Source organism: Corvus brachyrhynchos, unplaced genomic scaffold, assembly GCF_000691975.1.
Source record: "Corvus brachyrhynchos isolate BGI_N302 unplaced genomic scaffold, ASM69197v1 scaffold4, whole genome shotgun sequence".
Lineage (NCBI taxonomy): Eukaryota > Metazoa > Chordata > Aves > Passeriformes > Corvidae > Corvus > Corvus brachyrhynchos.
In genome coordinates, this window is record NW_008237878.1 from 1333180 (window position 1) to 1344156 (window position 10977).

The following is a 10977-nucleotide window of genomic DNA, read 5'->3' on the forward strand; positions in this document are numbered from 1 at the left end:
AGGGGTGCGGGGACACGGCGATGGGGTGTCCCCGGGGTGTCTGGGGGCGAGAACATGAAAGAGGGTCTTTAAATTTGGGGGGTCCCCTTTGGGGCTGTGGGAGAAGAGGAGGGGGTCCAGTTTTGGGGCTTTCCCAGGGGCATGATGGGGGTAAGGAGGGGTTTCCAGAAGGTTTAGAGTAGAGAGGAGGGGTTCTGGTTTTGAGGTAACCCCAGAGGGTCAAGGTGGGACGCGGTGGGAGAAGGGCCTGCAATTCTGAAGTGTTCCTGAAAGGACTGAGAGATGGGAGGGTCCAGGGGGAGGGGGGCAAGGAAGGGTCCCGGATCTGAGGGTCTGTGTGGGATGGGGTGATGGAGAGGCTCCCCCTAGTTCTGTGGTGTCCCCAGTGAGGGTGTTGCTGCAGGCAGGGCTGTCCAGTAGAGCTGCGGCCCCAGGCTCAGAGCACAGCAGGGGGATTGGGGGTTATAGGACCAGGTTTCCCTGCATGAGGGATCCTCGCCAAACCAGTGGCCAGAGGTCTGTGGCGCTGATGTCCTTGCTGGCTGCCCCACAGATGGCTTCGGCAGCATGAGTATGTGGAGAAGCTCAACATGCACGGCATCCTGAGTGCCTCAGCGGGCCAGGAGCAGCTCCTCACTGAGCTGCTGGTCACTCACGCCAAGGTGAGCCTCCCTGGGTGCAGGAGTGATCCCCATGCTGGGCCTTCAGCCTCCAGCTGGGCTTGTCCTGTGGGCAGCGTGCAGTTTTGGAGTAAAATGCTGAAGAGTCTGTTGTGTCTCTGGAAAAGACGTTTGACTGGTGGTGTGCCAGTTCTGTTTTTTAAAAAAAATTAAAGGTCAAGCTGTGGTATTTCTACTTGCTAGCGTCTGGTTTTTCTCTTGGATGTTGTTGTGGTCTCGTATGTGCACCAGCCCCTTTGGTTGCAGATCTCTGCCCAATGCCTGAGGTGTCCCAGCCCCAGGGTGTGAGATTGCCTGGACCTGCCCAGGTCCTCGGGGTCACCTTCCCCCTCTGCAGCCTCAGGAGCTCTGCCCTGGTGTGAGAAGCTGCTTGTTTCTGAGCTGGGTGAATACAGAGTGCCCCAAGGCCACCCTCCTCCCTGGGCCACTCCAGTGTGGCTGACCATTAGCAACAAACTGGTTCCCCCTGCAGCACTGGTCTGAAAGATTTCACCTCCCCATCCCTTCCCTGTCTAGATTCCTGTTCTCATTGGGGAGCTGATTTCTGTGGAGATCTGGAAGCACAAGGTCTTTCCCGTGCTGTGCCGGCTGGAGGACTTCAAGCCGAGAAGCACCTTCCCCATCTATGTGGTGGTGAGTAGAGGGGGTGGTGGGAATGAGCCTGCAAATGGGTCAAGCACAGCTGTGCTTGAAAGTAAATGTCACCCTGAAGGTCTCAGAGCTGAGGGTTTGCATCTCCCCAGGCTGAGGTGGGCAGTGGGACACAGTGGGAAGTGCCTGGTTTCCCAAAGCCATGACCTGCAAGCCTGTGCCCTTGGCCCCTGGAGGGGACAGGGACTGACTCCGGGGGAAGGCTGGCTTTGTGAAGAGCTGTCCCCTCTGTAATCCCACACAGGGGCTTTTGGGAGCTGCTGGGTGGGGCAAAAGACATTCCTGGAGGCAGCTGTGCTCCTGGCTTGTGGCTCTCAGTGCTGCCCTTGCTCCCAGGCAATGATACCCCTGGGGTATTTGCCCCTCTCTGAGCACTGTTTTTCTCTAGCCAGAGGTTCTCTGGGGTTATGTGCCCCATGGCTAACAAAAATGTAGCTTTTTCTTACTGAGCTCCTGGGAGCAGTGGTCCCTTGGGCCATTCTTGGCAAGGGAACGATCTTCAGATCTGGGCTTCTTTGCAGAGGCATGCAACCCTTGACCTAAGGGAAATCTGCCTGAGGCTTGGAAGTTTTAACCCATTTTCAGTCCAGGGTAACACCTTGTGGGGGCAAGGTGGTACCTTCCCTGAGCAGCCAATGCCTCGGGGCAGTTATCCCATGGTTCCCAGTCTCAGACAAGGCTGTCTGCCCCAGTCCCAGGGCCTGGGAGAAGCACAGCCATGCAGAGCATTGTCCCAGCTCAGGCACTGGCTCTGTGCTGGTGCCAGGGCTTGCAACTCACCCGAGGGCAGGGGTTGTCCTGCCCCTGCTGCACAGGCAGAGCCCTGAAGAGCCCTGCCTGCTGGGAAGTGTGGCTCTCCATCAGCGTGTTGGAGTGTCACAGGCACGTCAGCATAAATATTAATATGAACTGCATGAACTGGAGTTGTTTTGAAGGTTGCAGCACTTGTATTTTTCTCTTGGAGTAGTTTTTGGGCACAACTGCATAAGCAGCTTCTCAGAAGAGCTCTTTTCCCTGTCCCAGTGCCCGTGTCCCCAGTGCTGCTCCACTGTTACCTCACTCTCGCCATTCTCCTCCCACAGCTGCACCACGAAGCCTCCATCATCAACCTCCTGGAGACAGTGTTCTTTTACAGGGTGAGAAACAAGTCCAGCTTTCCTCAAGTGGAAAGTCCCTGGGGGTGGGAGACTGTGGGGATTGACCCTGTGTGAGACCCTTGTCGTTGTGAAGGAGATCTGCGAGTCAGCAGAGGACAGCATTCTGGATTTGATTGATTATTGCCACCGCAAGCTGACCCTGCTGGCAGCTCGGAGCACCAAGGCACAGGCAGTGACCTCGGCAGAGCTTCGTGCTGAGGGTCTGCCCAGCCCGTCCTCCATGCAGGTGAGGAGAAAGTCCTGTAGTTCACTGGGGACACGTGTGGTAAAGAATGTGGGCAGCCTGCAGAGGCACAGGGAGGCCTTTTCATGGGTTGCAACCCTGGCAGCTCCTGGCCACCTCAGAGGGTGTCTGGTGCTTCTCTGTGCTAGTGGCTGCATCTACCTCCCTCCACTCTGCAGCCTGGCTTCTTCCCTGTCTGGTGCCAGTGCCAGCCTGAGGCTTCCTGCAGGACATGCTCAGGGCTCTGGGGTGGGACACACTGGAGATTTGATGGGCAAAATATTCAATAGAGGGGTTTGGCCATTTGCTGTTGCTCTTGGAACAGTGCAGATATCTCTCCCTGAAGTTTGGGAAGCCGCCCTGGGTCAGGCTGCCACTATAGTCTGCCAGTGTTAACCATGGGAGGGTTCTCCTAACAATCAGGAATTGTCTTCATGTGCTTCCCTCAGCTTCCTTTATTCTCGGAGAAATACCTGTTCTGAGCTGGTCCGTGTCAGCATCGATCCCAGGGCTTTTCCCAGTCAGGTGTTCCCAGGCTGACACACACACCTTCCCAGAGCAGGAGCTGTCTTTGTCTCTGTTGCTTCTCAGCACCTGGAACTGCCCATGAGGAGGAGTATCTGGAAGAGCAGGGTTAAAGGGAGAGCCTGAACCTCCCCTTGCCTCCATCCTTTGGCTTGTTGCCCAAGCACAGACTTCTCTTTCAGAAAAGGGAAGGAAGTGGAGGGATCTGGAGCACAATAGGGATGTTTTCCAGGAAATGTTTTCCCAGCTGGGGAGGGGAAGGGGTGTCTCTGTTAGTGCTTTGACACGAACTTAAAACCCCAGACCTCTTCTAGCCAATAGGGTTCTCAAAAGCACTCATCTCCCAAGGAGCCTGATTTCCTCTGATTCATTCCAGCCTCTCCTGACTCTGTGTACAATAACCCCTATGAAAAAGCTGTTCCTGCCATCTCCTGTGTTGTGGAGCCTGTTGTCCTTTGGAACTGAGTGGTGGTAACCCGTGTTTTGCTGTCCCCTAGAAGCACAGGCAAAAGATATTTTCTGTCTCAAGGCAGCAGAGATGAGGTCTGGATACGAGGAGGAGCTGTAGGAAAAACCTCACTAGGGAAGTTTGGAGAGGGAAGAGGCGTGGAAGAGCCCACAAGACTCTCTTAGTAACGTGTGGGGCACCAGCACAGGGAGCACAGAGCTGCTTACCACAGAAATCTGGAAGGGAACTGTGGCAGTGGCTCTTTGGAGAAATACAGGATGCTGAGGTCAGTGCTCTGCACACCAAGTGTGAGCTGCATCTGGGACTGGAGAGAAGCTCTGCCTGAGCCAGGGAGAAGGACTTGGCACCTCTCCTGTGGCCCTCCCCGTGGTCTCAAAAGAGGCTGAGTCAGAGGGTGGTCAGGCTGTCATGGGGGATGAGTGGGGTGTCCATGCTGTCTGGGAAGGGAAGGAGCATGGCACAGATGTGGGCTGGGATAACCACAGGCAGATATTCTAGGTGGCTGTTCCCAAGCTGGAGGGAAGAGGCAGATCCAGGAGGGGCGGACATAGGACTGCAGCTGCACCAGGGCCAAGTTTCTCCCTCCTCCTCCTCCTCCTCTGGTTCCTTTGCTGATCAGGCAGCTTCAACAGGTCCCTGAAGGGCCATGGGCCACAAGATGGTCCCAGAGAGAGGTGCAGTTTGGGACCAGCCTCTTTCAGGGGGTGTTCCTGTGCAGAAGCACTGCAGCCAGTAGCCATCCATGACCTGTTAGTGGCAGGGACGTGAGGGAAGAGCAACTGTGAGCTGCAAGCACTTTTGTGGCTGTGCTGGCAAACAGGCAGTACTGGCACAGTTGAGACAAGAAAATGTTTTTCATGGCTGTATTTTCCTACCCAGACTGTGGTTACCAATGCAGTCAACAGCCTGCCTCCCTGTAGCTCCTGGGAAATGGGGCCTGAAATCCCAAGGCTGATCCTGTCCCTCCACAGGAGCTGCAGAAGCAGGCAGAGACGATGGAGTTTGAGATTTCCCTGAAGGCCCTGTCCGTGCTGCGGTTCATCACCGACCAGGTGGAGAGGTAGGTGCCCAGGAGCAGCAGAGCATGTGCCCAGCTCTCCAGATGGGATTCCTGTGGGGTCACAGTGAGTGCCTGGACCCCTTTCAGCAGCTGGCTGTATCCACGATGGCAGTGGCACTGTGCCCTGGGAGGCAAACACAGCAGCACTCCACCCTGCTCCCAGGAACCCAGATCATTGTTTCTTTCCTGCCTCTCCCAGTTGCCTCAGGGAGCATTTGTAGATACCAATTCTGGCACTAATCTGTGAGTGCCTTTTCTCCCTTTCTGCTGTATCTCCAGTCTGCCCCTGAGTGCACTGACACGGATGCTGAACACCCACAACCTGCCCTGCCTCCTTGCCGAGCTGGTGGAGCATTGTCCCTGGAGCTGCTGGGAATCAGGTATGGATCATGTCCCGTGGTATCTGGTGCACCATGGCACTGTGCTGGGATGTGCAACCACTGAGTCATCTGCTGTAGGAGCCCTTGCAGAGTTGTTCTCCCTCTACCCTCCCCTCTAGCTCCTCAGTGCTCCCTGCCTGAAGCTGTTCAGCTCGAAAGCAGCTGCAGCACAGCTGGGCTGGGGACCCAGCAGCGTTTCCAAAAGCTGATCCTCACACAGGGCTGGGTCTCTTCTGAGTGATCACAGCCAGCACTGGACTGTAGCACCTCTGCCAGCCCCACGTCCTCCTCTGAGGAGTCTTCTGGACACAGAAAGACCAGAGTGCCCATCCCAGCTTCTCTGCACCTTTTGGGGCAGCACTCACCAGAGCCAGATGTGGGCTCTCCCAGGCAGCAAGTGTTGCCCTGATACTACTGCTGGTCCCTGAGCTTCACTCTTGCCAAGGGCCCCTGATCAGGCTGTGCCCATTGGCCATTGCCCTCCCCTCTGCAGCCAGGCGGGCTCCCCACAGCCTCCCAGCCTCCCACTGCCTGCCCTGTGGTGGGGCACGGCCTGGGGCGTGGGAACCCGCGCTGCCCCAGCCCTGCACGGGGGGTCACAGCGGGGGCAGGGCAGGAAGAGCTCTGGGAAGCACGTGGCTGTGCCTGCCGAGAGCAGCCCAGCTGGATGCGGGAGCTTTCCTCCTTCCTCCAGCCACCAAACATCCCTTCTCCCTGCCTGTGCGCTCGGGGTGTGAGAGGGAGCTTTGATCCAGAGCCCTGAGGGAGGGACTGGAAGAAGGCGAGCCCAAAGGCATTTCCAGGTTGTGCAGATGCAGGGTCACATCCTGCTCCATCCCCCAGAGCCACACAGTAGCTGTTGGAGCTTGTTTCGTCATTTCTGTTATATTCATGCTACTTCTGGCAGCGGAAACTCGAGAAGAGTGGCCACACTGGTATCCCAAAATGGGTCTCTCCAGCCACTTTGTTGTTGCAGCATGGGCTGCCCCACTGCCTGCCAGTGCCCTACACTCCTGGCCAAGTACAGAGGGAGATGTCTCAGGGGTCTTTCTATTCGTGCCACAGCACTATTGGTTTAATACATGTCCTTTCTGCTTTTCATGCTCTCTAATATTTTGCCCCAGTACCAAGTAGGCTGCTATGCGGAGCAAAGGGTGGGGAAACTGAGGCAGGCAGAAGCAGAGGGTGAAGCAAGGCAGTGAGAACAGGCCAGCATCCCTGCTCTGAGCTGTCTCCCCTCAGGCAGCACTGTGTCTCCCTGGTTCTTCTGTCCCCCAGGCAAGCTCAAGAAGTTTGAGAATGGCACGTGGCACGTGGTGCCCCCTGAGGACCAGGTGAAGATGACCAAACTCGATGGGCAGGTGTGGCTTGCCCTCCTCAACCTCCTGCTCAGCCCCGAGTGCCAGCGCAAATATCGCTTCGATGGCTTCAACAAGAGCCAGCTCCTCAAGGTAGGATCCAGCAGCACAAAGGCCCTGGGCCCTTGCCAGCACTGGGCACCTCCAGATATCTGTCCCTGTCCTCACTGTGGGCTCCAAGGAGCCAGTGGTGGGAGAACAGCAGGTCTGTCACTGTAGCAGCAGCAGCAAAGCTTGTGTTTGTGCGTGCACCTCGTGAGATCCCCATAGGTCTCTCTGCCAGTGCCCCCCAAATCCATGCTCTTGCCTTGCTGCTTCCCCAGCTCTGACTCCCTTGTCCTGTCCTCTCTCTGTCCACTCTTCTCTCCCCCTCCGTGGCCACAGCTCCGTGCATTCCTGACAGACGTCCTCATTGACCAGCTGCCCAACCTGGTGGAGATGCAGAGATTTCTGAGTTACCTCGCAGTGACAGAGCCTGCTCCCCCCAAAAAGGATCTCATCCTGGAGCAGGTATCCTGTGGCTTTTCCTTCACCTTTACAGCTGCTCTACTTTAAGCCTGATAGCTCCCTACCTCTTTTTTCTTACACCAAGCTCAGCTCTGGAGTGGTGATGCCCTGGAAAAGCAGCCAAGTACCCATTTCAGTCACACCCTTATTGCCAGCAAAGCTGCCTGTGGCTGATGTGAGAACCTTGTCCTGCCCTGCTGTGGCCAAGCAATCACATCTAAAGACATAAATGCTGGGTTATAAACAGCTCTCCAGGTCACACTGAGCCCCTGGGATGGCAGCTGCATGGGGCAGACACAGACGCTTGTTTTGACCAGTAACTCTTCGTTTGACATTTAGCAGTGTTGTTCTGTTGAATTCTGGGCTTCCAAGGGAAGTCCCCTTTTACAGCCCTGCTCTGATGCTGCTTGGCACACTATGTACAGAGGGACATCGTGATCGGGTGACAGAGTCTGGAGTTAAACTGCTCCCAGCTGGTGTCTGGGCCTTTGGGAGTTAGGCCATGATGGTCTTTAAACAGCCAAGAGGTTCTTGGGGGTTTTAATCTGTGCAGTGGTGATCTCTGGAGAAAAGTGTTTTTATGTGTTTCTACTGCCTTCTTGTAACCTATGGGAAGAAACTGAGTGTGGGGGCAGATCTGCAAAGAGGCTGCTGAGAACTGGGAGCACAGAGGCTCTTCCCCACTGCCAGAGGCTCCCACACCGCTTCCTGGAGGAGATGGGTATGTTGGGCAGTAGCCATCTGGGCTGTCCCCAGTGGGAGCACACTGTCCGCATCGCAGCTGGCTGCGTGGCCTGCGAGGAGGGTGATGTGCCCTGTCAGAGCTGTCTCTGGCTGAGCTGGAGGCACGGCCCAAGCTGGAAGCTGGGGCTGGGGAAGCTGTAGACTGGCAAGCTGAGCTGTTGGAGCTGGGGGTGGCAGCAGGGCGGAGGTGGACATGGATTCTGCCACATGCCTTGACTGCCAGTGTGTTGGTGGTGCAGTGACAGGCAGCTGCCACGATGGGGACCTCCTCCAGCCCTCACCCAGGCTGCTGCCCTTCTCCATAGCTCTGCTTTTGTGCCGATGCTGCTCCTGCCCCTGCCAAGGGCTGGGGCTGAGCTCGGGGGCAGGCAGGGGGAGCCAGCTGGAAGCACAGACATGGCCTCCCTGCTCTGCCCAGAGAGCAGTGAACTCACTCCTTGTTGCTGAGCCAAGCTAAGGAAAGGCCTTTTTCCATTTGGCTGCTCCCAGAGCAGCCTCCTCCCCTTCCTTGGCTATTTTTACTCTTCTGGAGAAGGCAGCGCTGTTTGAAGCAGCACCGTCCGCTCCAGAGCCTGAGCTCCACGTGCTGCTCTTGGCTGGGATGTTTCCTCTCGCACTGGCCAGCCCTTCCCCGGGTGTTCATCTTCAGGGAAGTGATGAGCGGAAAAATCTGCTCAGACAAACGGCTCCGGAGCACGGGGTTCACGCTGCTGCCACACGCAGGGTGCTGAGCTCCCAGGGCTTTCTGTTCAAGGGCCCAGGCCTCAGGGCTGAACACCCATTCCCAACTGGACCCCGAAGGTTTTGCCTTGTTTCACCTCAGTGCCCATTGGCAAGTGGGTGCTTCCCCTCCATGTACCCTAAAGCACACCCTGACACCCTCTGCACCTCTGCCTCTGCTTGCCCTCCTGGAGGGCCATGCTTCTTGTGCCCAGGGCAGGCTGCCTTCTCCCCAGACCACAGAACCTTTTCTAGGCCGTTAGCACCCCTTCCTCCTGCCCTGCCTCTCCCACCAGGTTCCTATAATCCGGGACCATATCCTCAAGAAAAACTCGGGGAAGTGGGAGGCCATTGCCAAGCACCAGGTGAAGCATGCCTTCAGCCCCAGTGAGGAGGAGCTGAAGTTCCAGGCACGCAGGTAAGGCCCTGGTACAGGTATGCAGAGTGCCCAGTGGGGCCAGTATTCCCATTAGCAGGGCCAGAGCTCTGGGAGGACAGAGGGGTCTGTGGTACTGGTTGGAGATCTCCCCTCAGTGGCAGGATGCAGCAGGGACAGCTCACTGCCAGTCAGCAGTTCCCTGTAAGCAGCCTCACCCCTCTCTGCCTGCACAGGTGGGCACAGACCTACAGCCTGGACATGATGGAGGCTCTGGCCCCTGACAAGCCCCGCTGCAGGGTGTGTGGTGTAGAAGCGGCCAAGCGCTGCTCTCGCTGCCGGAACGAGTGGTACTGCACACGGTAAGGGAGCCCTGCCACCCCCTTGAGGCCCCTGCAGCCCCTCAGTCCTCCCCAGAGCACCACAGATTTCACTGGAGGATGCAGTGGAAGGGCCAAGGAAAGCCAGGGCTTTCCACTGCTCAGCACCACTGGCTCTCTGCTGGCCACATACCTCTCCAAATCTTGTGGGGAGGCTGCTGGTGGAGGAGGTGCTGGTGGGAGTTGTGTTGCAGATGCAAGGTGCTGAGCTGCTTCTGCCCACAGCGACAGCAGTGACAAGCTGGGTTTTCCGTGGTGACACTGTCTCCCTCCTCTCCACCTTGGTGGGGCAGGAGTAGCAAAGCACCCATGACCCCGTGGGTGCAGGTGACAGGCTGGGCTGTGGCAGCTGGGACGATGGCAGTAAATTAAGTCTTCTCTGGTCCTGAACCATCTGGCAAGGTCTGGCATTAAACCTTCTTAACCTCCAGAACTGGGGCCGCATCCATCTCCCTCTTGGTCTAATGCTGGGCTTTACCAGCTCTCCCCCAGCTCCCAGAGGGCTGTGGTGCTGGAGTTTGTCCTTGTTGCTGCTTTGCCCCCAGGGATGGATGTGGCTCCACTGCCCCTGACAGCAGCTTCCCCCTCTGCAGGGCATGCCAGGTCCAGCACTGGCAGAAGCACAAACCTGCCTGCAACCTGATGGCTGAGGTGCCGAGGAGTGTGGATGACCTGTAAGAGAAGTGGTGCCTGGCATCTGGCCCATGGCTCAGAGAGGCAGATTCCCCCAGTGTGTAGCCCACAGCTGGCAAAGGCCCCTTCTGCCTGCTCCCAGCCCCAGGCAGCACTAGCCAAGGTCAGCCTCTCCTCTCCCACCACCCCACCATGCTGCCTTCTCCAATAAATCTCCTTGTGCATCCCACAGCTGCCTGGCTTCTGCTTTTTCTCTCCTAGCTGAAGATGGTAAACTGCTTCCTCCCTTCCCTTCCACACTGTGAGAGGCGTGTGTCCATTTTCCCCTCTGCAACAACAGAAATCCCAGAGAACCCGAAAAAGTCTAAAAGGTCGTGATTACCTTACTGCAGCTAATGAGAGGGCCTCGGTGCCTCCTCTTACCGTCATTAGAGCAGCGTGGGGAGCAGAGGATGTGGTTTGCACGAGCATCTTGCTGTGAGAAAGAGTTTCTTGGGTATTTGTCATCTCCCACCTTGCAGGGAAGATTTACCCCATTTCCTCTCCCTTGCAGTGGTGTTAGCACCAAGGGCTTGGCCCCCTGCCTACCAGCATTACCAGTAAACAGAGTTTACTGGTGGGAGTGCCTTGGGGTGCATCCCCACCTCTCACTGGCGAGCAGCAGCTGCCGAAGGGCTGGAGCCTTGGTCTGAGCACAGCTGGGAAAGGTTGGCTGTATCCTTTTTCTGATGGGGTGCCTGAGGCTCCCTGACACATAAAAATAGGCTTTGCACCAGGGCTGCTGCTGTACGAGCCACGACAGCAGGCAGGAAACCATCTCGGTCCAGCTGCAGCCCCGGCTGAGCAGCCCGTGCTCGGAGCTGAATAAACTCCTCACCCCAAACCCAGGCTGCACGTCCAGGGCTGCAGCCAGCCGGAGCAGGAACGCTCTCCGTAGCTCTCCGTCTGCTTCTCACGCGCTGCCGGGGTGCTTCCAGCCCCTTCCTCACTGGGAAACTGAGGCAGGGAGCGCAGTTTGTCCTGCTCCTGCGAGAAGAGGCAGAGAGAGCGGGGCTGCTGGAGCGGGCCCCCCCTTCCCCCGCGGGGGGCCCGGGGACACCACCCCCCCCCCCCC

The 10977-nt window shown here is 57.3% G+C and overlaps 1 protein-coding gene across 6 annotated transcripts; it reads left to right on the plus strand.

The window, feature by feature from the left end:
- Nucleotides 1-6: 6 nt before the first annotated feature.
- Nucleotides 7-10969, plus strand: ZMYND10 (zinc finger MYND-type containing 10). Of its 6 annotated transcripts, XR_001861384.1 has the most exons (13): nt 7-662; nt 1197-1313; nt 2414-2467; nt 2562-2714; nt 4677-4765; nt 5045-5145; nt 6424-6596; nt 6888-7013; nt 8771-8892; nt 9087-9212; nt 9824-10026; nt 10125-10340; nt 10417-10969. XR_001861384.1 is itself a non-coding variant. In XM_008632294.2 (11 exons), the coding sequence occupies exons 1-11, from the start codon at nt 591-593 to the stop codon at nt 9906-9908; spliced, it is 1218 nt and encodes a 405-aa protein (XP_008630516.2). In that variant the 5' UTR covers nt 7-590; the 3' UTR covers nt 9909-10094. The 6 variants fall into 6 exon arrangements, 3 of the variants coding, with proteins under 3 accessions (XP_008630516.2, XP_017587842.1, XP_017587843.1); XR_001861385.1 differs by lacking the exon at nt 10125-10340; XR_001861383.1 differs by lacking the exon at nt 10417-10969 and having other exon boundaries at nt 10125-10389.
- The last annotated feature ends 8 nt before the right edge of the window (nt 10970-10977 follow it).